The following is a 24,907-nucleotide window of genomic DNA, read 5'->3' as shown; positions in this document are numbered from 1 at the left end:
ATGCACCTGTAATCCCAGCTACTCGGGAGGCTGAGGCACAAGAATCACTTGAACCCAGGAGGCGGAGGTTGCATTGAGCCAAGATTGCACCACTGCACTCCAGCCTGGCAACAGAGCCCAAGATTCCATCTAAAAAAAAAAAAAAAAAAAAAAAAAAAGAAGTGCTCTTCATGCCATGTTAGAATTTGGTCTTTATCCTTTAGTCAATAGAAAGTCCTCAAAGGGAAATAGAAAAAGCACCTAATTCTCTAAGAAGTAATCAGTCAAGGTTTAAAGAGATACCCACTGACTCAGATAATGCAGTTACAAATGACAAATGACAAGCCAACAGCATGTGCAAAAGCATCAGGTTAAGGATATGTGACATATAGATAATCCAACTGAACCTCCCACAGAAAACATCTAAAAATCCTGAATTTAAAAACAGATCAAAGAAGGAAGAAAGAAGGGAGGGAGAAAAGGAGAAATGGAAAGTCCACCAAAGTAAGGAATCAAGTAGACCTCCCAAAATAAAGCTTTAACTGCCCCCGTCCCCACCTCCCATGCCCTAGAAACTCAGGCAGGAGTTGATGCTGCAAACTTAAGGCAGAATTTCTTCTCCTGGAAACCTTAGCTTTTGTGCTTAATGCCTTTTAAATGATTGGATGAGGCCATTCATGTTATTGAAGGTAATCTCCTTTACCTAAAGTCAATTGATTATAGATATTAACCACATTTACTAAATACCATCATAGCAACACCAAGGTAAGTGTTTGACTAAATAAGTGAATACTATAGCCTAGCCGAGTTCACAGATAAAACTAATCACCACAGGTAAGGAAGCCACAACAAGCATGGGTTAGCTTTGCTTTTTTTTTTTTTTTTTTTAACTTATTTTGATTAGATTCCAATTCAACTAATCTTTATTGAGTACCTAATATTTGCCAGGTACTTCACAGTGTGTTTTCACATGTATCATGCCATTTAAATCTCATAACCATTCTTTTTATCAGTTTTTGTAAAATGAGAAAAATGATATTTGATAGGTTTAAGTGATTTGCTCAAAGTCACAGGTTCAATGGAGCAAAGTCCAGATAGGAATCTTGATTCTGACTGCAAGTCCAATGGCCAGCTGTTCCATTATACCATGTACTTTCCCCAAAGTAAAATATCTAGGACTTTCATGCAACCATAAAATGCTTTTACTGTCCCTTTTGGGATCTATCATTTTGCTGGGTCCCAAAATGTTTCTTCATGCCTTCACTTCTTTTGAATGTTCTGCACTACCTAAAACTCTCCAGGTGAGTTTTTCCCACTATTGGAAATAGCTGGCAAAGGAACAAAGGTAGATTCTAAAAACTGAAAAAAAAAAAAAATTTAAAATCTTAACCTGAAATAAGAATGGAGTAGACAAGACTTTCATTTAAATGTTTACTATACTATATATTCTATCTCAGTGAAGTTCCCCAAATTACTGTTTGAGGAATTGTACTGTTCTCCTTATTTACACACACACACACCCCAATTACTGTTTCACTTTAAAAAAATCAATCATTTCTTCCAAAATGTGCTACCAAATGACAATCCTTCCAGTTAATATCTTTGAAGACTTGAGCAGATACCAAGATTAAACTTCCAAATGTACTCAGCCTTCAAGTACCTACTAAGCTCTAGCTGCTAACTATAGACTTGAGTCTAAAAGGGATTTCATTTAAGCTTGGGAAAGGTACTAAGAGAAAATAGGGATGAAAATTGTTTCTGAAATAAAAAAGTTCAATTTAGCTCATTACCCAGAATGATCCTTTTCAAGCTTTCCTTCACAACAGGTTTTCAGCCTACTGTTACTGTGCAGGGTAATCAACACCTAACTTGATTTGCAAAGTTAGACACCCAGGTTCTAGTACCAGCCCTGTGATCCTTAACAAACTGCTTATCCTTTTGAACTTACTTTCCTTACATACAAACAGAGACAACACTGAAAAAAGATATAAAAATGCTTTGTGTATGTTAAAGCCTTGTTTCTCTAAGTGTAGTCTCCAGAGCAGCAGCACTGTAATCACCTGATAGCTTTTAAGAAATGCAGACTCAGCCAGGCATGGTGGCTTACGCCTGTAATCCCAACACTTTGGGAGGATCACTTGAGGCCAGGAGTTCGAGACCAGCCTGGGCAACATAGCAAGATTCCCCGCATCTCTACAAAAAATAAAATTAAAAAATCGCCAGGTATGGGCCGGGCGCGGTGGCTCAAGCCTGTAATCCCAGCACTTTGGGAGGCCGAGATGGGCGGATCACGAAGCCAGGAGATCGAGAGACGATCCCGGCTAACACGGTGAAACCCCGTCTCTACTAAAAAATACAAAAAAACTAGCCGGGCGAGGTGGCGGGCGCCTGTAGTCCCAGCTACTCGGGAGGCTGAGGCAGGAGAACGGCGTAAACCCGGGAGGCGGAGCTTGCAGTGAGCTGAGATCCGGCCACTGCACTCCAGCCTGGGTGACAGAGCAAGACTCCGTCTCAAAAAAAAAAAAAAAAAATCGCCAGGTATGGTGGCAGACACCCGCAGTGCTAGCTATTCGGGAGGCTGAGGCAGGAGGATCCCTCGAACCCAGGAGTTTGAGGTTACAGTAAGTTATGATCATTCCACTGAACTTAAGCCTGGGCAATAGAGTGAGACCCTGTCTCAAAAAAAAAAAAAGAAAGAAAGAAAGAAAAAGGAAAAAAAGGAATGCAGACTCTAAGGCCACATTCCATATCCACTTAACCAGAATGTTTTTACAAGATTCCCAGGTAATTCACATACACATTAAAGTCTGAGGTCCACTGTTGTAAAGCACTTCATAGATGTTAGGTATCTTCACCATAATAAAACAGTTCATTAGAAACTTTTTGTTTGGAGAAGTCCTGTGATCTGGTAACCCATTAACAATATGACATCAACAATAATGACATCATCCTCCTCAGCTCCATCATTTTCCAGACTGAGAAACTACTAAATGTAGATTCCAATCTAGGCTTCACCACTAATTTTCAATGTAATCTTAGGCAGATCACTTCTCAAGGTCTTTTTCCTTATTTGTAAAATGAGAACATTAGATCACTAGTTCCCAACATAAGGTCCCTGGACTCACTCGGGTCTAAAAAAGTGATAAGGGAGGAAGACAGGGTAGTATGGTAGTTAAGTGTATAGTTTTGGGATTAAATGGCTACTTCAAGACTGGGTGTGGTGGCTCATACCTGTAATCCCAGCACTTTGGGAGGCGAAAGCAGGCAGATCACCTGAGGTCCGGAGTTCGAGACAAGCCTGGCCAACGTGGCGAAACCCTGTCTCTACTAAAAATACAAAAATTAGCCAGGGGTGGTGGCACGTGCCTGTAATCCCAGGTACTTGGGAGGCTGAGGCAGGAGAATCATTTGAACCCAGGAGGCAGAGGATGCAGTGAGCCAAGATGGCGCCACTTTACTCCAGCCTTGGTGACAGAGTGAGACTCAGTCTCAAAAAAAAAAGTTCAGTCCATGCCAGGGTTTGGGGGGTAAAGTTGGGGGATGAAGGGGGGTGGTGGGTGGAGAGAGGGGTCAGATATGCCTCATTATACTCTTTGGAGTTCAGGCACACAATTGACCAGCATTAACATTAAAAAATAGAGATCCTAAGACTGACAGAACAGACTTTTTAGAGCAACAAGATACCAAATTCCAACCTGACTCTAATATACCATCACATGATAAATAGCAAGGCCCTGCAAGAAATCAAAGTACTTTACCCAAAATATATTTTTTGACATAATGTGAAATGGCCCTGCAAACCTGTCGCTTGTAGAGGAAATTTACATTCTATAGAGAATTCCTTTCCCTTTCCAGCTTGTTTTCTGATCCTGAAGAGATTGGCTGAGAGTCTAGCATCTTTTAAAGGTCTGAATAGGAAACATTTGCCATCTATTGCCTCTAAGGGCAGCCACCAACGAGACTTCATCTACATAATAAGAACCTTGGTCTCTACAACCCCTTATCTTAACCCAGATACTGATTTCTGTTGATTCCAAGGTTTTAAATAATAACTTAACTCTTTCAACCAATTGCCAATCAGAAAATCTTTTTTTTTTTTTTTTGAGACAGAGTCTCACTCTGTCGCCCAGGCTGGAGTGCAGTGGCATGATCTTGGTTCACTGCAAGCTCCGCCCCCCGGGTTCATGCCCTTCTCCTGCCTCAGCCTCCCATGTAGCTGGGACTACAGGTGCCTGCCACCATGCCCAGCTAATTTTTTTTTTTTTGTATTTTTAGTAGAGACGGAGTTTCACCATGTTAGCCAGGATGGTCTCGATCTCCTGACCTCGCGATCCACCCGTCTTGGCCTCCCAAAGTGCTGGGATTACAGGCGTGAGCCACCACGCTCGGCCCAGAAAATCTTTAAATCCACCTATGACCTGTAAGCTGTGCCCCCTACTCACCACTTCAAGTTGTCCCACCTTTCTAGACTGAACCAATGTATACCTTACATGTGCTGATTGACATCTTATGTCTCCCTAAAACATAAAACGAAGCTGTAACTCAGCCACCTTAAGCAAATGTTCTCAAGACTTCCTGAGGCTGTGTCACAGGTCATGATCCTTAACCCTGGCAAAAAAAACTTGTAAATTGGCTGAAACTTTTCTCAGATACTTTTAGCTTTACACTATATACTTAAAATAGATGCATTTTATTGTAAGTAAATTATACCTCAAAAAGCTAATAGCAAAAGTAAAACAGGAAGAGAGAGAATGAGAATGCACTCTGGAAGTCAGAGCATGAGTTTAATTCTTTGCTTTGCCACTTGCAAAATGGAAAACTTTAGACAAATTATTTAATCCCTGTCTGCCCTAAATTTCTAGATCTTTAAAACAGGACTACAGAACCTAATTTAAGAGTTGTTGTAAAGATTGTAGTAAGAGTTCTTATCAGATAATACACTCAGAACTTTGTACATTAAACCCCATGAATTTTAGCTATTATTATTTCTATTGACTATTTTTAATATTTCAAAAATCACACTTATCCACAAGAAGACTGTAATGAAAATATTATGCTGTTTTGTTTTATATCAATGCATTAAACTAATTAGTGGCTGTATCTCATATAATCATTACAGCATGGTAATAGTATCTAGAACTTATCTGATTGAGTTACATGTACCTTTGATTAATTAAAACAGGGATAAAGTCCACTAACAATTGTAATTTATGTAGGAATAATAAATTACAATTTATGTAAAAGTGATAAATTCATGGCACCCATGAAAGAAATTTTTTGAAAGGCTTCTTTATAATGAAAAGGTTAAAATAGCTACTCTGTTACCACATAGTCCAGCAGTTCCACCTCAGGGGTCTTGAAGAGACATTTGTACACCCATGTTCACAGCAGCATTATTCACAACAGCCAAGGGGTAGAAGCAATCCAAGTGTACACTGACAGAAGAATGAATAAAAAATGTGGCCCAAGCATGGTGGCTCACACCTGTAATCCCAGTACCTTGGGAGTATCACTGGAGTCCAGGAGTTGGAGACCAGCCTGGGTGACATAGTGAGACCTCATCTCTACAAAAAATTTAAAAAAAAATAGACAGGTGTGGTGGCACACATCTGTGGTCCCATCTACTTGGAAGGCTGAGGTGGGAGGATCACTTGAGCCCAGGAGGTCAAGACTAGCCTGGGCAACATAGTGAGACTTCATCTCTACAGAAAATTTAAAAATTAGACAGGTGTGCTGGCACATATCTGTGGTCCCATCTACTTGGAAGGCTGAGGTGGGAGGATCACTTGAGCCCAGGAGGTCGAGGCTACAGTCAGCCATGATCATGCCACTGCACTCCAGCATAAGCGACAGAATGAGACCCTTTCTCAAAAAACAGAAAATGTGGCAAATACATACAATAAAATACTATACAGCCTTAAAAAGGAAGGAAATTCTGATTGCTACAACATGGGTGAACCGTGAGGACATTACACCAAGTGAAATAAAACACTCACAAAAAGACAAGTACTGTATGGTTCTACTTATACGAGGTACTTAGTCAAATTTATAGAGACAGAAAGTAGAAGGGTGGTTGCCAGTGACTAGAAGGAGGAGAAAATGGGGAGTTGTTTAATGGATATAGAGTTTTAGTTTTGCAAGATGAAGAGTTCTGGAAATTGATTGCCCAACAGTGTGAATGTACTTAACACTACCAACTGCCGAACTGTACGTACATTTAAAATGGTTAAGAAGATAAATTTTATGTTATGTGTATTTTTCCACAATTAAAGATAAATAAATAACTGGTATGGTAGCTCTTGCAGCACTAACACTATAAAACCTTTATGAACCTATCTATGTTTTAAGTTTGTAATAAGCGATCATAGCACCTAAAGCAATTAACTGGCAGTCTGACTTGGATACTGTTGCATAACTCAAACTGTGATTTTTCCTCTGTTCTCACAACCCAATAATCATCACAGAAGACTTCTGTGACCAAGTGTGTGTGTGGAAACCCAATCAGTTCTATAGCAATCAGTTCTATAGAAGACACCAGCTGGGTGTCCTCCAATTCAATTCTAACATTATCTACCTCGAGATAGTGTCAGATCCTACAGGTTGAGGACTCAGTCCCCAAAACTGCCCCCTTCCTTCAGACACCTATCCCAAGTTCAGGGCAGAGGCTTACAGAACCAGGGAAACAGGTTTATTATTTTATTACAAAGGATATTTCAAAGTTTACAAATAAACAGCCAGAAGAAGAGATACACAGGGGCAGGTCTGGAAGGGTCCTGAGCACAGAAGGTTCTGTCCGAATATATTTGGAGCGCAGCACCCTCCTAATATGCGGATGAGTTATTGTTCACCTTCCTGTCAGCCTCCACGTGTTCAGCTATCTGGAAGTTCTCCAAACCCTGTCCTCTTGAACCTTTTATGGAGACTTCATTGGATAGGCATGATTGAAGCATGAACAACCATGTTGAAATATGACTGGACAAAAAGGGTATAGTCTAATATTAATAGACTGAATGGGGAAACCCAGCCTGTCTGTTCAGATTCCTCTTGGCTTCTCTCTGCAGCATTCCTTCCTCCAGGGTATGGGGCAGGACTCTCTCTGTAATGAGGGTTTTGTGACCCACAGTCAGATTAGAGTCCTGCCTTGGGTAGGTGACAGAAGGGCAGGGGAAGACCAGAGAGACAGAGATTCTGTTTCCTGAGGCCTGCTTTGAGGCCTACAGTGCCCCAACATTATAATAAAAGACTCTAAAAAAGGATATGAGAGTTATGAGCCAGGAACCATGGGCTACACACACACACATACACACACACAATCACAGATATATTAAACCTAAACTCTTTTGTACACTCAATTTGTCCTTTCATTTGGCCTTCATTCTTCAGTTGACTTACGAGCTTTTGAGTTATAATTTGGAGGCAGTGCTGCTTGCTTGTCAATAACCTTCAGAGAAAGGAGCATCTTTCTTCATATGACAGGGATGTCACCTCTGCCAGCCCACAGAGTCCCGAGACCAAAAAAGAAGCCTGACGTGTGCTCACTAACTTGAGGTTGCTTTTCAGGGAAGATGGCAGGAAGGAACCCAAGAAAAGGAAAAGAAAAGAAATGTAGCGGCCGGGCGCGGTGGCTCAAGCCTGTAATCCCAGCACTTTGGGAGGCCGAGATGGGCGGATCACGAGGTCAGGAAATCGAGACCATCCTGGCTAACATGGTGAAACCCCGTCTCTACTGAAAAATACAAAAAGCTAGCCAGGCGAGGTGGCGGGCGCCTGTAGTCCCAGCTACTTGGGAGGCTGAGGCAGGAGAATGGCGTAAACCCAGGAGGCGGAGCTTGCAGTGAGTTGAGATCCAGCCACTGCACTCCAGCCCGGGCAACAGAGCGAGACTCCGTCTCAAAAAATAAAAATAAAAATTAAAAAAGAAATATAGCAAAGGGCTATAAGCAGTCAAATGCCTTTCATGGCATACCTGTATGGCAGAGGTAGGTGATAAAAGCCCCTTTTGACTTGTGCTGCAGCAGCAAGGAAAAAAAAGACCTTGTTCCCCCATCTAAGTGAATCCCATAGTAAAGGTATAAAGACTGAGGGCTGCCCTACTTCCCTTCTGCCTACTTCCTGCGAACAGGATGGGGAGAGAGGCAGCAAACCTATGAGAAAGAACAATACCTAACTTGAACCATTCTCACTTATGGACAAAAGGATATGGCAAGATGATCATACTAGATCATAACAGCCATTCTTCCCATCCATGAAAGTCATACCAACCAGGTTATCTCCTCAGACTGAGGTGAGGTAAGTCCTATAAAAACCATAATTGAGAATTTTCAAGTATTTTTATTAGCTTTCTTTTGTTTATTTATTTTTTATTTTTTAGCTTTCTGATAGATAAACCCCTCTAATAATATGTCAATTCTTGGACATTCCTTGATCAAATACTTTTTCGGGAATGCATTTCTCCTGAAAGAATATGCCTGTTTGTACTTGTCTGTTCATACTCCTCCTGGCCTCTCGGCTGCTTTTTTTTTTTTTTTTGAGACAGAGTCTCACTCTGTCACCGAGGCTGGAGTGCAGTGGCACGATGTCAGCTCTCTGCAACCTCCACCTCCAAGGTTCAAGTGACTCTCCTGCCTCAGCCTCCCAAGTAGCTGGGACTACAGGCACACACCACCACACCTGACAAATTTTTGTATTTTTAGTAGAGACAGTGTCTCATCATGTTGGCCAGGCTGGTCACCAACTCGTGACCTCAAGTGATCCATCTGCCTTGGCCTCCCAAAGTGCTGGGATTACAGGCATGAACCACCATGCCTGGCCCTCTCAGCTACTTTGAACAGAGAAGCTGCATTCAAATGGTTTTACAGTCTTAGTCAGTGACAAAATAGGTACTCAGTAAATATCTGCTGAATAAATAAAACATTCTGAATGACTTTTAACTGGGTAATTCTTTTCTGAACACCCATGTTCACAGTAGCATTATTCACAATAGCCAAGAGGTAGAAGTAACCCAAGTTTATGCTGTCAAAAGAATGAATAAAGAAAATGTGGCCTGGGCATGATGGCTCACATCATGAAGCTGTAGGTAAATGTTAAAATTCCCCTCCATTTCCCTTTATATAATATTTCTTCCATTAAATCAACAGCACCTAAAACTCCACTTTGTATAGATAGTATATCTTGGTAGAAAGAGTTGTGAGACCTAAATTTGAATACCATTTCTGCCTCTTAATAGCTGTATGATGCTGAGACGCTTATTTAACTAACTTCTCCAAGACTCAGCACCCTTCTCTTTACAATGGGGTAACAACATCTAACATTCCTTGATAGGAATGTTCTGAGGATTAGAAATACACAGTATTCACTTTGCAGGGTTCCAATATGCTCAAATTTCAGTGATCACAGTTTAGTTAAATAACACCAATTACCCAATGACACAATTCAAATTTCAGTTACCACTGTATACTAATTGTGAGTAGCTGAATATAGTACAAACTTCACTGCTACATCTTAAGTCCACAAATCATTATACAAATAACAGAGGTACATCACCATCAGTGACCAACCAGGTCACTTCTTTCAATGTCTGTTGGTGATCAGTCACAGTGAACTGGTACCGGTTATTCAGTTCATGTACAGAAAGCAAAGCTTTCTGTAGTTGAGCTGCCTCTTTGTCTCAGGGTGATAAACTTACATGCCATGTTACAAAAATGAGTGCAGAAAGAGAGAACTGACCAAGAATGATGAAAGGGTAGCAGGGAAACAAAAATGTATAATGTTGGAAGTAAAATTCCAATCAAATGTAAACAGAATTATAGAAGAAATAGCTGACCATAAGAATGCTGACACTACTGTCATTCAAGGGACTCTCAATATGTAGTCTGAGGGGCTGGGCGCAGTGGCTCAGACCTGTAATTCCAGCACTTTGGGAGGCTGAGGTGGGCGGATCACTTGAGGCCAGGAGTTCAAGACCATCCTGGCCAACATGGTGAAACCCCATCTCTACCAAAAAAATACAAAAATTAGCCAGGTATGGTGATGCGTACCTCCCAGCTACTTGGGAGGCTGAGGTGGGAGGATTGCTTGAGCCTGGGAGGCAGACGTTGCAGTGAGCCAAGATCATGCCACTGCACTCCAGCCTGGGCGACAGAGTAAGACTTCGTCTCAAAAAAGAAAAAAAAAAAAAAAGATGCTGGGCAAGGTGGCTCGCACCTGTAATCCCAGCACTTTGGGAGGCCGAGGCAGGTGAATCACTTGAGGTCAGGAGTTTGAGGCCAGCCTGGCCAACATGGTGAAACCCCATCTCTACTAAAAATACAAAAATTAGCTGCGCATGGTGGCGCACTCCTGTAATCCCAGCTATGTGGGTGGCTGAGGCAAGAGAATTGCTTGAACCCAGGAGGTGGAGGTTGCAGTGAGCCAAGACTGCACCATTGCACTCCAGCCTGGGTGACAGAGCCGTCTCAAAATAAAAATAAAAATAAAAATTTAAGAAAAAAGCAGCCTGAGGAATTCAGAGAAAGCGAAGGCAAACTTATCAACATAAATGAATAAAGTAGTTGTGGTGAAAAGGATAAAGATGTCCCAGGAGAAATGATGCTAACAAAAAAAAACTTTGTGGCCGGGTGCGGTGGCTCACGCCTGGAATCCCAGCACTTTGGGAGGCTGAGGCAGGTGGATCATGAGGTCAGGAGATCGAGACCCCTGGCTAGCACAGTGAAACCCTGTCTCTACTAAAAATACAAAAAAAAAATTAGCCGGGCATGGTGGCATGCGCCTGTAGTCACAGGTACACAGGAGGCTGAGGCAGCAGAATGGCCTGAACCCGGGAGGCGGAGCTTGCAGTGAGGCAAGATTGTACCACTGCACTCCAGCCTGGGCTACCGAGCGAGACTCCGTCTCAAAAACAAAAACAAAAACAAAAAACAACTTTGCATTAAAGGAACTCTCGGAGAGATTTCACAATATTAAAAGTGCAAAGGATAAATTTTGGAAGCTGATACAAATTAGAAGAGAATTCATGAAGGGATAGTACTCATCCCAGCTGGGCATGGTGGCTCATGCCTATAATCCCAACACATTGGGAGGCTGAAATGGGAGGACTGCTTGAGTTCAAGAGTTTGAGACCAGCTTGTGCAACATGGCAAAATCCTGTCTCTACTAAAAATCCAGAAAAAAAAAAAAAATTAGCTGGGCATGGTGGCACACGCCTGTAGTCCCAGCTATGGGGTGCTGGGGTGGCAGGATCACTTGAGCCTGGGAGGTGGAGGCTGCAGTGAGCTCTGATTGTGCCTCTGCACTCCAGCCTAAGCAACAGAGGTAGACCTTGTCTCAAGAAAAACCCCAAAACCTGATGGACCTCATTAGTGTAGCTGTAGCTGGCTAAAAAAAAACGTTTTTTAATTTAAAAGAAAAAAGACAATTGGGCATGGAGGTTCATGCCTGTACTACCAGCACTTTGGGAGGCTGAAGCAGGTGGATCACTTGAGGTCAGGAGCTCGAGACCAGCCTGGCCAACATGGTGAAACCCTGTCTCCACTAAAAATACAAAAATTAGCCAGGTGTGGTGGCAAGCACCTGTAATCCCAGCTACTTGGGAAGCTGAGGCAGGAGAACTGCTTGAACCCAGGAGGTGGAGGTTGCAGTGAGCCGAGATAGCGACACTGCATTCCAGCCTCGGCAACAGAGCGAGACTCTACCTCAAAAAAAAAAAACAACTCATTCCATATTATGAGTTATGTGACAAAAAAGGCAAGCACTGTTTAAATTATTCTTGATAAGTGATCTTTATAAAGAAAAAAGTTTATTTCTCAATGTTTTTAATGTTTTAAAGTGTACTAAATAAACATGCTTACTTTTTTCATTTCCCTATATATTCATAACCAACAGTAAGAGAGTTTACAATGTTTGACAAAAAGTTTTAAAGGTCACAGAACAATCATAACTTTTCCCATTGATTATTACCATAGTGTTACCTGGTTTTAACTTGCACAGTCATTTGTATGGTCCCACACTATTATGCAAAGCAAGGACTGCCTGTACCTCTAACTTCTGGCACATCAAGTGGCTTATGATTTCACAATGAGAGACCTTTTCCCCTGGTCCTTACAATATGTTCAAACAAAAGGAATTTAAACTGATCTTGGCTGATGCTCGGAAGACAGTTTTCAGGTGCTGAAAGTGACTGAGAACCACTGCCATATCTGAATATGCAATTCCCCAAACTCTTCATTATTCCCTAAAATACATATATTCTAATGCTGAAAGACAGTTGAAAGATGGTTGAGTAAACTGAATAGTTGTTCAATTTGTCCTTTGTGAGAGCATAGTATTTCATATCTGTCTTCCTTTCTTTTCTAATTCAATATTGAATATAGGGGCAAAACAATGAATGTGTGATAAAAGTAATGATGAAAAGGTAACATGGATAGTAGCTTTAGAGTCAGACCTCAATGTGAATACTATCTCTACATCACTTATTGTAATCTTAGGTAAATTGTTTCTTAGAGCTTCAATGTCCTTATCTTTGAAATGGGGATAATAATACCTTCTTTTTGAAATTACTGCAAAGATCAAAAGAGATAAGATATATGAAGTGCTTAGCAAAGTGTAGTACATAGTGACCACTTAGATAATAGCTATTATTACATTACCTTTAATATTACCATCAATACTATCATTAATGTAAATACTATCATGATGTTAAAATTGCATTTGCTTTAAACACATATTTTAAACATATTATTATTAATCAGCATATTTTTCAAAGATCAAATTCTCTTAGTCCAAGATATATTATTATAGATACTCATGACTTGCTATGGTAAGATGACTTGACCTCAACTTCCTCCAGATGATTTTCTCCCAAGGTGCATGCGCAAAGGGCTGCCAACATTCACTCATCCTCTTCTTGCAACCCCTCTGATTCCTATGTCAAAACCCTCCCTGCAGTCTGCTCAGAGTTTCCTCTTCTGAGCACATTGAGAACAAATGTCATTTCCCATTTCTCAGAGCTATCTGCCAGAACACAGTATCTTGCTCTCTCATAGTCCACATGACTTAACTGCCAGTTTTCTCTCTTTGCATTTTTTATTTTATTTTTTTGTAGAAATACGGTCTAACTCTTGCCCAGGCTGGAGTGCAGTGGCACAATTACAGCTCACAGCAACCCTGAACTCCTGGGCTCAAGTGATCTTCCTACTTCAGTCTCCTAAGTAGCTAGGACTACAGGCACAACCCACCATGCATATCTAATTGTTTTATTTTTTTTATGGAGACAGGGTCTCATTATGTTGCCAGGCTGGACTCAAACTCCTGGCTTCAAGCAATACTCCTGCCTTGGCCTCCCAAAATGCTGGGATTACAGGCATGGGCCACGATGCCCAGCCCAGTGTTTTCTTTTGATTTGAATCCAAAATCTTGGTTCTAAACTAAGAGTCATTATTACCTGCATAGACCCATAAAGCTGCAAAGGATCTAAAGACCAACTAAGGCCAGCCCCTTTTCTCAACTAAATAAATTTTTCCTCCAAAAATATTCACGAGTTCATTGAACAATGTCTGATTTAACACTTTCAGTGACAGAAAGTCCTCTGTCCCCCAAGCCAACCTTTCCCATATCATTGGTTAGAAGGTTTTTCCTTACATTGAAGTCAACTTTTCCCCATTACAGTTAGTTTCTGCCCATAGGCCCTAATTGCAGATTCTAAATAAATAAAAAAAAATTATTCTATATGATAGCCATCCAATATTTGAAGACTCTTGAATTCCTCTTTTCCATGTTACACATTTCCAGCACAGAGTGCATGATTTTACGTCTCTTCCCTCGTGGTCATTGTTCTCTGGACCAGGCATGGGCTTGCCAAAGTGATCTAACAACAAACTAACTGGTAAAGTGTTTCCTTTGCCAACATGTAGTTCCCAAGTAATTGCATTACAAATGATCCCTTTGCCCATATTTCTCCATGATTATGTAAAAATAATTAATTTAAACTAATAGTTCAAGAAAAGTGACTCTCAGCCTAAATCATGGTCATAAGAGAATAGTACTAAAGTCCTGAAAACTGCAAAAAGTGTTCTTTTTTTTTTTTTTTTTGGAAACTTAGCCAATTACCAGAACAGAATAAAGTGGGACCATTTGTTATGATATGCTTGCCTCTTTCCTACAAAGCCACGCACAGATGCCTGGGAGCAGGACTCAACAATGAGAAGGTTAGCTAAGAAGAGTCACTTCACGTCCTGAGAAGTAGATCCAACTAAAAGAAGGCAGTAATCGTTAGCCAAAGGATGTTCTCTGCACTTTGCCAGAAGCAGGCACCTAAAAGAAGAATCAAATATTGTGATCTCAAAACCTGATTAAATGATAGAAAAAGAAGTGGCAGATTTCTCCTAGCCTCGCAGGAAAAATCGCCCAGGAAAACAGACAGACACACACACAGGCACACAGAACAAGCCCAACCTGACCAGCAGTGCCTGACAGAGCAGCAGCTAAAGAAGAATTCTTAAATCCTCAGAAGGTGCAGTTGGTGGAAGTAGTGTCCTCAGATAACCCCTAACTCCTAGATAGTTGGATACGACAGAATGGATCGGGGACTTTGGTCCTTTGTACTCTTGGCAACCTGGCGGGAGCAGAAGGTACAGACTAGGTGCAAGATGCCTTCGACTCTTGGTGCAAGATGACAGTTGAATAATCATACTCAGAGAGCAGATGACCTCTGGTACTTTTAAGACAACCTGGGGGATAGGGGTGGGATGGTTCAGATCTCAGACTGGTGAAACTGTTTTCTGGAGGTGAGCGAGGAGGTCTAATATTCTAGTGAAAAGGGGAGGGAAAGGCGGTAGAATTCTCACGGATTGGGGGAAAGACGAAGCTAGGAACTGTCCCCTTCTGGTGGTGGCAACAGCAGAGCAGGTGTCCTGGGCCCTCATTCCAAGGGGCAGGGTCCTCCAATCTTCCAGCCTAGCCCCACTCCGCTCTCGGGCGCGAATTCCCATTCCCAACCCAGCTCCTCAGGGTTTCCCCCTTAGGTCCAGTAGGGGCTCCCCACTTCCCACTGCTCTTCTGCCCCCCCAATCCTCAGGCCCCCTTCCTCCCGCCCAGACCCCGCCACTCCTCCCTCTACGCAGTGGACTCCCGGCCCGCTCCTCTCAGCCTCCCGCTGGCCCAGGGCGCCGCATTCCAGCTCCCGGGGCCAGGCCTGGCACCTCCCCTCGCGGCCAGGTTCGCCCTTTGCCTTCCTCACACGGCGTCTTCTCAGCCCGGTGCCCTCTACCCCCGCTCCCCGCCTCAGGCCACACTCACAGAACTCGGCGATGTACCACGTCACGGAGTAGTTCTCCTCGCACCAGTCCAGGGTGGAGGTTGTGGGGCCCCAGTAGCCCTCCCGGTCCGCGGCCGGAGCCATCGCGCCGCCGCCACCGCCCAGGCGTTCGGCTCACTGTGCCGGGCTAGGCTGGCGACCAGGCCGGCTCCGGCCCAGCCCGCGCGCTTGCTCGCGCCCCGCCCTGCCCTGCCTCCCCGAGGGGCGGGGCCTGGCGCCGTTACTGACACTGCCCTGAGGGAGGCCCCGCCCACCGGCGCCGCTGGGCCGAGGGGCCGGGCCAGGCTTGACCTGGCGCAAGGCCCACTCGAAGGGCGCCGGCTGGCCCCGCCCCTCTTCCACGTTGGGCGGGGCAGGGACGTGATCCAGGAAGGGGTCGGAGGCCTGGGCTTCCTGGCCCGTGTAGACACGCCAATGGCCGTAGGTTGGGGCTTCCTGACTTCGCAGAGGCTATTCTGTCAGGATGTGCTAGAGCTTCTATTTGTGTGTGTGTGGTTTGATTTAATCCGGGCGGGGGTGGTGTGTGGTTTGATTTAATCGGGGCGGGGGTGGGATGAATCCTTCTATCAAGCCCTTGCTTGATTAAACCTGTGCAGTGAAGCGCCTCTATGTCTTCCATTGAGCCACAGGCCTCAAATGGAGCCCCAAAACAGAGTACCCTCAACCAGTCCCCGCGATTCTCAGGAAATAAACCGTGATTTTCTGATAAAGGTTTAAGTGTCTCTTCGGGACAAAGGGAAAGGGTGAACAACCTAGGACCAACAAAAAAAAAAAAAAAAAAAAAAAAAAAAGTAGGTTCTGAGATCCTAAAAAAAGAATGCTGCTAGCTAGAGCACTAAAGCAAAGTTTCTCTGCTTCGTTTGGGCCTCCAAGCACAGAGGTTTTCACGTTCTAGCTATAATTGTGCCCTGCTCTCCAGGCAACCAACAGCCTACCCCTACTTCTAACTTCAAAAGTCTAATACTCCCAGCCCCCGTCTGGGAGTATCGTAGACGGCAAAACCCCGTGTCTACGAAAAATACAAAAATTAGCCGTGCGCGGTGGCTCAGACCTGTGGTCCCAGCTACTTGAGAGGCTGAGGTGGGAGGATCACTTGAGCCCCCAGGTGGAGATTGCATGTAGTGAACTGAGATTGTGCCACTCCAGCCTGGGGGAACAGAGGGAGACCCTGTCTCTAAATAAATAAATAAATAAAAAGTCTAATACTTTACAGGTCTGCCAGAGAGCTCTTCCTAAAACAGATGCAACCACCCTTGCCCCTAGTGTTCAGCTACACCAAACTCAAACTTTCCCCTCTCCTAGAATGTGCTGGGTCGCCTGCCTTTGCTCCCACAGTTCAACTGGGACAGCCTCTCTTCTCCGTTTGACCAACTCCCCACTCTTCTTTCAAAATCCAGCTCCCTGAAGCCGTCCCAGATGTTCACACCCTAGAGCTTCCTTGCCCTTTGTTCACATCCTACTGTGCTACATCTTGATGAGAGACCTTGCTTTCCATTCTTCATGGTCTTAGTATCAGGACTCTGCCTGAATACACAGTAAGAAATGAAGAGTATAAATGAAGGATGATACAACTGCTATTTTAGAAAATAAATAAGTCAGATGTGGTGCAAGTCAAAGGTAAAAGAGAAGACAAAGAGAGATGAAGAGCCCACAGCCTTTCTACAAAATAACCATAGCCAATTAGCAGGAAATAGAGGCAGAACTTTTATTTGCTAGATGCAAAACCTAGGGAAGCAGTGTTTTTTTGTTTGTTTGTTTGGGTTTTTTTTTTTTGAGACAGTCTTGATCTGTCACCAGGCTGGAGTACAGTGGCGTGATCTCGGCTCACTACAACCTCCACCTCCCGGGTTCAAGCGATTCTCCTGTCTCAGCCTCTGGAGTAGCTGGGACTACAGGCGCACGCCAACACGCCCAGCTAATTTTTGTAATTTTAGTAGAGACAAGGTTTCACCATGTTGGCAAGGCTGGTCTCGATCTCTTGACCTCGTGATTCACCGGCCTTGGCCTCCCAAAGTGCTGGAATTACAGGCGTGAGCCAACACGCCCAGCCGGAAGCAATGTATTTAATAGGAATAGTAGCCTATTTGAAATTTTTCTTTTTTGAGACAGAGTCTCAATCTGCCGCCCAGGCTGGAGTGCAGTGGTGCCATCTTGGCTCGCTGCAACCTCTGCCTCCTGGGAATCGTGCCTCAGCACCTCCTCATCCCCATAGCTGGGATTACAGGATGCTACCACCACACCTAGCTAATTTTTGTATTTTTAATAGAGACGAGATTTCACCATGTTGTCCAGGCTGGTCTCGAACTCCTGACCTCAAGTGATCTGCCCTCCTTGGCCTCCCAAAGTCCTGGGATTACAGGCCTGAGGTACACCCCGCCTGGCCTGAAATTTTTATTTTGAATGTCTTTGAGCTTCTGCTATATACCAGGCCCTGTTTGGCTGGCTGGGTGCTAGGACCACACAGAGCTAAACAGGAAAGATCCAAGAAGCCCATCTCCAGAGAGATAAAAGCCATTGAGGTGTGGGGAAACATCTATTTCTAGTCATTTTATCTCGTCTTCTAAAACTTCTGTTTTGTTTATTTGTTTATATCGTCATCATGAGCATTTATAATTTATAAATGAATGAAATATTTATATTTGTGTGTGCTCAAAATGAATATGCAAAAACTCATACTCAAAAGTGATTTGCCGATGAGGTGTGCAATCAAAACACTGCAGATACCACAACAATAGAGTATGATAATTCTTAGCTAGGAGTAAAAAAAATATTAGGGTGCTGTGGAACCCCCTATGTGAAAATAACCCCTAACCCAGCCAAGTGACTCAAGGCAGGATGAAGCTTTGGCTGAGTCAATACTCTGCACAGTGTTCATCAATAGTGAAAAAGGAAATCTACGATGACCAGGACAGAATTTAGGAGAGAGAAATTCCTCATCCAAGAGAAAAGTCGCATTGCAGAAGTTTCACTCAGAAAACACAAAATGAATTTCACAGTTCCTTCAGCAATATCTACCTTCCTTTTTCTTTTTTTCTAAAAAAATTCCCCCCTTGAGCATAAAAGCAATGCCTGGAAATGTAAGGGACCCAGACTAGTCAAAACTATCTCAAAAAGAACAAAGCTGGAGGACTTGTATTTCCCAATTTCAACACTTACTGTAAAACTATGGTAGTGAACACAGTGTAGTACTGGCATGAAGATAGACATGTAGATCAAAGGAATAGAATTAGAGTCCAGCAATAAACCCTTACATTTATGGTCAATTGATTTTTAACAAGGATGCCAAGACAATTCAATAGGGGACGAATAGTCTTTCAACAATTGGTGCTGGGACAACTGGATATGCACATGCAAAAGAATGAAATTAGAATGCTTCCTGTTACAATAAACAAAATTCAACTCAAAATAGATCATAGAACTAAATGTAAGAGCTAAAACTATAAAATTCTTAGAAGTTTGCATAAAAATAAATATTTGTAACCTTGGAGTAGGCAATGGTTTCTTATATAAAACACCAAAAACACAAGCGACAACAGGAAAAATAAATCGGACTTCATCAAAATTAAAAACTCCTTTGCTGAAAATGATACCATCAAGAAAGTGAAAAGACAACCCACAGAATGAAAGAAATTATTTGCAAATTATATATCTTATATGAGACTTGTATCCAGAATATATAAAGAACTGGTAACTCAATAATTGGAAGACAAATAGCTCCCAATAACCCTATTAAAGAATGAGTAAAGGATCTGAATAGACATTTCTCCAAAGAAGATATACAAATGATCAATAAAAACATGAAAAGATGTTCAACATAATTAGCCATTAGAAAAATGCAAATCAAAACCACAGTGAGATGCCACTTCATACACACTAGGATGGCTATAATCAAAAAGACAACAACAAATGTTGACAAGCATGTGGAGAAAGTGGAACCCTCAAACATCACTGGTATGTAAAATGGTGCAGCAGCTTTGAGAACTTTTTCAGTTCCTCAGAATGCTAAATGGAGTTATCATATATGACCTGAGAAGTTTTACTCCTAGGTTATACACCAAGAGAATTAAAAACATATATCCACCAAAAACTTGTACAAGAATGATCGTAGCAGTATTATTCACAATAGCCAAAAAGTGGAAACACACTAAATGTCCATCAACTGATGAATAGATTAATAAGTGTGATATACCCATTCAATGAAATATTATTTTGCAATAGAAAGGAATGAAATGAAATACTGGTGCATGCTACAACATGGATGAACCTTGAAAATTTTATGCCTTATCAAAGATGCCAGACACCAAGGGGCACATACTGTGATTCCATTTATAATATATGGAACATCCAGAATAGGCAAATCTGGAGAGATAGAAAGTAAATCAGTGGTTGTCTAAGGCTGAGAAGGGGAGCAGGAACGGGAGGTGACTGTTAATGGGAATAAGGTAAGTTTAGGGGCTGATGAAAGTTTTCTAAAATTAAATTGTGGTGATAGTTACACAACTCTGTGAACATGCAAAAAAAAAAAAAAAAAAAAAAAAAAAACCCCACTGAAGTGTATACTTTAAATGGCTAATATGTATGATGTGTAAATTATATCTTAAAACTTTTATTTTATTTTATTTTATTTTATTTATTTTGAGATGCAGTTTTGCTCTTTTTGCCGAGGCTGGAGTGTAATGGTGTGATCTCGGCTCACTGCAACCTCTGCTTCCTGGGTTTAAGTGATTCTCTTGCCTCAACCTCCCGAGTAGCTGAGATTACAGGTGTGTGCCACCGTGCCTGGCTAACTTTGTATTTTTAGCAGAGACCAGGTTTCACCATGTAGGCCAGGGTGGTCTTGAACTCCTGACCTCAGGTGATCCGCCCACTTCGGCCTCCCAAAGTGCTGGGATTACAGGCATGAGCCAATGCACCCAGCCAAAACTTTTTTTTAAAGCAATACGTTCTTGGCCGGGCGCGGTGGCTCAAGCCTGTAATCCCAGCACTTTGGGAGGCCGAGACGGGCGGATCACGAGGTCAGGAGATCGAGACCATCCTGGCTAACACGGTGAAACCCCGTCTCTATTAAGAAATACAAAAAAACTAGCCGGGCGAGGTGGCGGGCGCCTGTAGTCCCAGCTACTCGGGAGGCTGAGGCCGGAGAATGGCGTGAACCCGGGAGGCGGAGCTTGCAGTGAGCTGAGATCCGGCCACTGCACTCCAGCCTGGGCGACAGAGCGAGACTCCGTCTCAAAAAAAAAAAAAAAAAAAAAAGCAATACGTTCTTCAGTTGAAAAATTTAGAAAATACCAAAAAAAAAGTTTAAAAAAAGAAATTGCTTGTAATCCCACCAACTAGTAATATCCATTGTCAACACTTAAGTATATTTTCTTCCATTATTTTATCTAATGATTTGTTTACATGATGGAGCTATTTTTGTCTTTATATTTCATATTATTTCATAACCATTTCTCATGCCATTAAAAATGCTCATAAATATCACTTTAATAGTTACATTAAGGAGGGTGCAGGGGATGATGCCTATAATCCCACCACTTTGGGAGGCCAAACTGGGAGGATCTCTTGAGCTCAAGAGTTCAACACCAGCCTGGGCAACATAGCCAGACCCTGTCTCTACAAAAAAATTTTAAAATTAGCTGGCTGTGTTGGTGTGTGCCTGTAGTCCCAGCTACTCAAAAGTCTGAGACAAGAGGGTGCCTGAGCCCAGGAGTTTGAAGTTACAGTGACATATTATGTGCCACTCCACTCCAGCCTGGGCAACAGAGTGAGACTCTGTTTCTTTAAAAAAAAAAAAAAAAGTAGTTCCAATTTTATAAATAAATCACAATTTACTTGATTATGATACATTACTATTCCCTTACTACTGGGTATTTAGGTTATTTCCAATGCCAATATTTATTTTCAACTAACAACCCCAATTTTGAAAGCTTTCAACTAGATTCCTACTGAAAATTATTTTTACCAGTTTAAATATGACAAAAGAAATCCAAGCTAAAATTAATTTTTCCATATGAGATATGTTGTACCATTTCAAAATTGCAAAGGAAAATTTGAAACCACAAAAAGCAAATGTGTAGGCTCACCATAGAATAAGTGATCTTAAGATCTACAAATTACCTCTTGGCCTCTCTTACAGCTCAGTGCATTCATGGCAGCCCCTCAACACTGCCTGGCCACCTCTCTGTGGGAGACATGGAGTGTCACCAAAAGACAACAGACCTCAACCTGGGGACAGAACCCTAGCCTTTCTGGGAAGGCTCCCCTGACCCCCAGACAGGGTTGAAGAGCCTCCTGTGTTCTCCTGCAGACCCTTGGTTTCCCTCTGCCGTACCCCTCTCGCTCTTGGTAATGGTCTGTTTAGGAGTTAGTCTTCCAGATCCTGTCCCACTCTATCTCTGTATCTTCATCTGGACCTGACACAGGATTGCGCTCAGGAGATATTCATAGAACAATATAACAATAGTGTTTTTTTTTTTTTTTTTTTTTTGAGACGGAGTCTCACTCTGTCGCCGGGCTGGAGTGCAGTGGCCGGACCTCAGCTCACTGCAAGCTCCGCCTCCCGGGTTCCCGCCATTCTCCTGCCTCAGCCTCCCGAGTAGCTGGGACCACAGGCGCCCGCCACCTCGCCCGGCTAGTTTTTTGTATTTTTAGTAGAGACGGGGTTTCACCGTATTAGCCAGGATGGTCTCGATCTCCTGACCTCGTGATCCGCCCGTCTCGGCCTCCCAAAGTGCTGGGATTACAGGCTTGAGCCACCGCGCCCGGCCAACAATAGTGTTTTTCAAACATTTACCATGGGCTAGACCCTGTTCTGAGTTTTATGTATAAGTATATAAACTCAGTAAAATCTTACAGCAATCCTATGAGGTAGACACTGTTCCTTTTCTCATTTCACAGTTAGAGACATTAAAGTACAAACAGGTTAAGTTACTTGCCCAAATATATATAACTAGTTCATAGCAGAGCCAGGATTTAAATCTGTCAGGAGGGCTTTAGAGCACAGGTGTTTAATAGCTACATTAAGAAAAATTGCTAATAGATTTGTGAAATCTTGATAATGAAGCCTACTCAGAGGATTTTGCAGGGATCTAGAGAGCACTCACGAGGGTAAGTGCCATTAGTATAGAAATCATATGTCGCCACAGTATGCCTAACACACAGCTTGCTGCAGATTACATCGCCAATAAATACACAGTGAATGAGTGCTATAAAAAGGCAAGGATGAGAAAAGGCACAAGAGAATGCTAATTTTAAAAATGTTATTACATTTATTATTTACTTTCTCTGTTTAATATAACCAGTAATGTATGTTCCTTATGGAAAATTTAAAAATGCAGATGAGAAATAATAATTTTATTATGAATATATAATATACTAGGATAATATATATAACTTATGTAAAGTATTCAGAAAAATAATGAAATGAATTTTGACATAGCCATCACCCAGTTTAAGAGATGGACCTTAGCCAATTCCTTGAACTCCTGTGTATCCTTCTTCAATCTCATCACTTTCCTTTCTCCATAAGCAATCACCCTCCTGAATTTTGTTTTTATCATTCCTTTACTTTTCTGTATACTTTTATCATATAAATGTATCCCTGAACATATATTTAGCATGTTTTTGAGTTTTATATAAGTAGACTCGCATGGAATGTATTATTTGGAGACTTGCTGTTTTTTTTTTATCAAAATACTATACTTTTAAGATTCATCCATGTTGTTGCATAAGGCTTTAGTTTATTTATTTTTACTCTTATTTTTTATTTTGTTAGAGACGAGGTCTCGCTCTGTCCCCTAGGCTAGAGTGCAGTGGCACATTGTAACTCACTGTAACCTTGAACTCCTGGCTCAAGAGACCCTCTCGCCTCAGTCCCCTGAGAAGCTAGGACTATAAGCACATCACCATGGCTCACTAGTTTTTATTTTTTAATTTTTTTGTAGAGACAGAGTCTGGCTACTTTGCCCAGGGTGGTCTCAAACTTCTGGCCTCAAGTGATCCACCTTGGCCTCCAGACTGTTGGGATTACAGGTGTGAACCACTACGCCTGGTCAAGTTTTACTCTTTTATGGCCTTCTTTTGTATGACAATACCACAATGTATTTATCAATTCTCCTAAGATGAATATGAAGTTGTTTTTCACTTTTGCTATTATAACCACTACCATCCTGATGTTTATTTTTACATACTTCTGACACACGTACAAGCGTATTACCTTTGGCAGGTTACCTATGAATGAACGTTTGCACGTTTTCAAATTAGTGGATAATGCCAAACGTTGTACCAATTTACATTTTCAGAATTAAATTATATTTCACACTGAAAACATATTTATACAAAAAAAAAATCCACAATGAAAAAATATGTCAAGAATCACCTGAGGCCGGGCACAGTGGCTGATTCCTGTAATCTCTGTGCTTTGGGAGGCCAAGGTGAGACAATTGCTTGAGGCCAGGAGTTCAAAATCAGCCTGGGCAACATAGTAAAATCTACCTCTACAAAACAATTACAAATCAGTCAGGTGTAGTGGCACAGGCTTATAGTTCTAGCTACTTGAGAGACTGAGGTGGGAGGACATCTTGAGACTGGGAGTTCGAGGCTGCAATGAGCTATGATCACACCACTGCACTCCAGCCTGGGCAACAGAGCAAGAGCAGGATCCTGTCAAAAAAAAAGAAGGAAAGAGAGAAAGAAAAAGAAAGAAAGAAGAAAAGAAGGAAGGAAGGAAGGAAAGAAAGGAAGGAAAGGGAAGAAAGGGAAGAAAGGGAAGAAAGGAAGGAAGGAAGGAAGGAAGAAAGAAAGAGAAAGAAAGAAAGAAAGGAAGGAAGGAAGGAAGGAAGGAAGGAAGGAAGGAAGGAAGGAAGGAAGGAAGGAATCGGCTGTGTGCGATGGCTCATGCCTGTAATCTTAGCACTTTGGGAGGCCGAGGTAGGTGGATCACCTGAGGTCAGGAGTTCAAGACCAGCCTGGCCAACATGGTGAAACCCCATCTCTACTAAAAATATAAAAAATAACCAGGCATGGTGGCGGGCACCTGTAATCCCAACTACTCGGGAGGCTGAGGCAGAGAATCACTTGAACCCGGGAGGTGGAGGTTTCAGTGAGCCAAGATCGTACCACTGCAGTCCAGCCTAGGCAACAGAGCAAGACTCCATTTCAAACAAAAAAAAAAAAAAAAAGAAAGAAAGAAAAAGGAATCAAGAATCACCTGGAATTTCATCACTTAGTAAACACTGATAATATTTTGGTGTATAACTAACCAGATATTTTTCATACATATACATGTTTTATTAAAATAGTTATAAAATATGAATCATTTTGGAGCTTTCTGTTTTTACTTAAAATGCATGATAAGCATTGAAAAATAAATGTATTAATAAATGTATTATGTACCTGCTGATGCTTATGCTTCCAGAAACATCTAATCATCACTCCCAATTCCAGACTTTGAGACTCTACTCTGATGCCATCCTGATGACCCCAGGAAGGCATTAGACCCCAGCAGTTGGACCCCAAGCCCCACCCTCCAGGCAGCGTTAGTGCTAGGGCCTGATTTTCTCATAAGACTTATTTTCTAAACTCGGAAGAAACTTGGATTACACAGAACAAAAGTCAATT

At 42.2% G+C, this 24,907-nt stretch overlaps 1 protein-coding gene across 23 annotated transcripts in view; it reads right to left on the bottom strand.

Moving 5' to 3' along the window:
• The window catches only part of ACER3 (alkaline ceramidase 3), a 170,303-nt gene extending 154,857 nt beyond the window's left edge, over positions 1 to 15,446 (bottom strand). For 22 of the 23 annotated variants that reach the window (XR_013403182.1, XR_013403183.1, XR_013403179.1 and 19 more), the window contains exon 1: positions 15,271 to 15,410. Coding sequence is in view for 4 of the 23 variants with exons in the window: in XM_077960407.1 (XP_077816533.1) it covers positions 15,271 to 15,373 (103 nt within the window). In the remaining 19 variants the exon portion in view is untranslated. 23 annotated transcript variants of the gene reach the window in all.
• Between the last annotated feature and the right edge of the window lie 9,461 nt (positions 15,447 to 24,907).

Source organism: Macaca mulatta, chromosome 14, assembly GCF_049350105.2.
Source record: "Macaca mulatta isolate MMU2019108-1 chromosome 14, T2T-MMU8v2.0, whole genome shotgun sequence".
Classification (NCBI taxonomy): domain Eukaryota; kingdom Metazoa; phylum Chordata; class Mammalia; order Primates; family Cercopithecidae; genus Macaca; species Macaca mulatta.
This window is presented reverse-complemented; position numbering and strand designations above follow the sequence as displayed.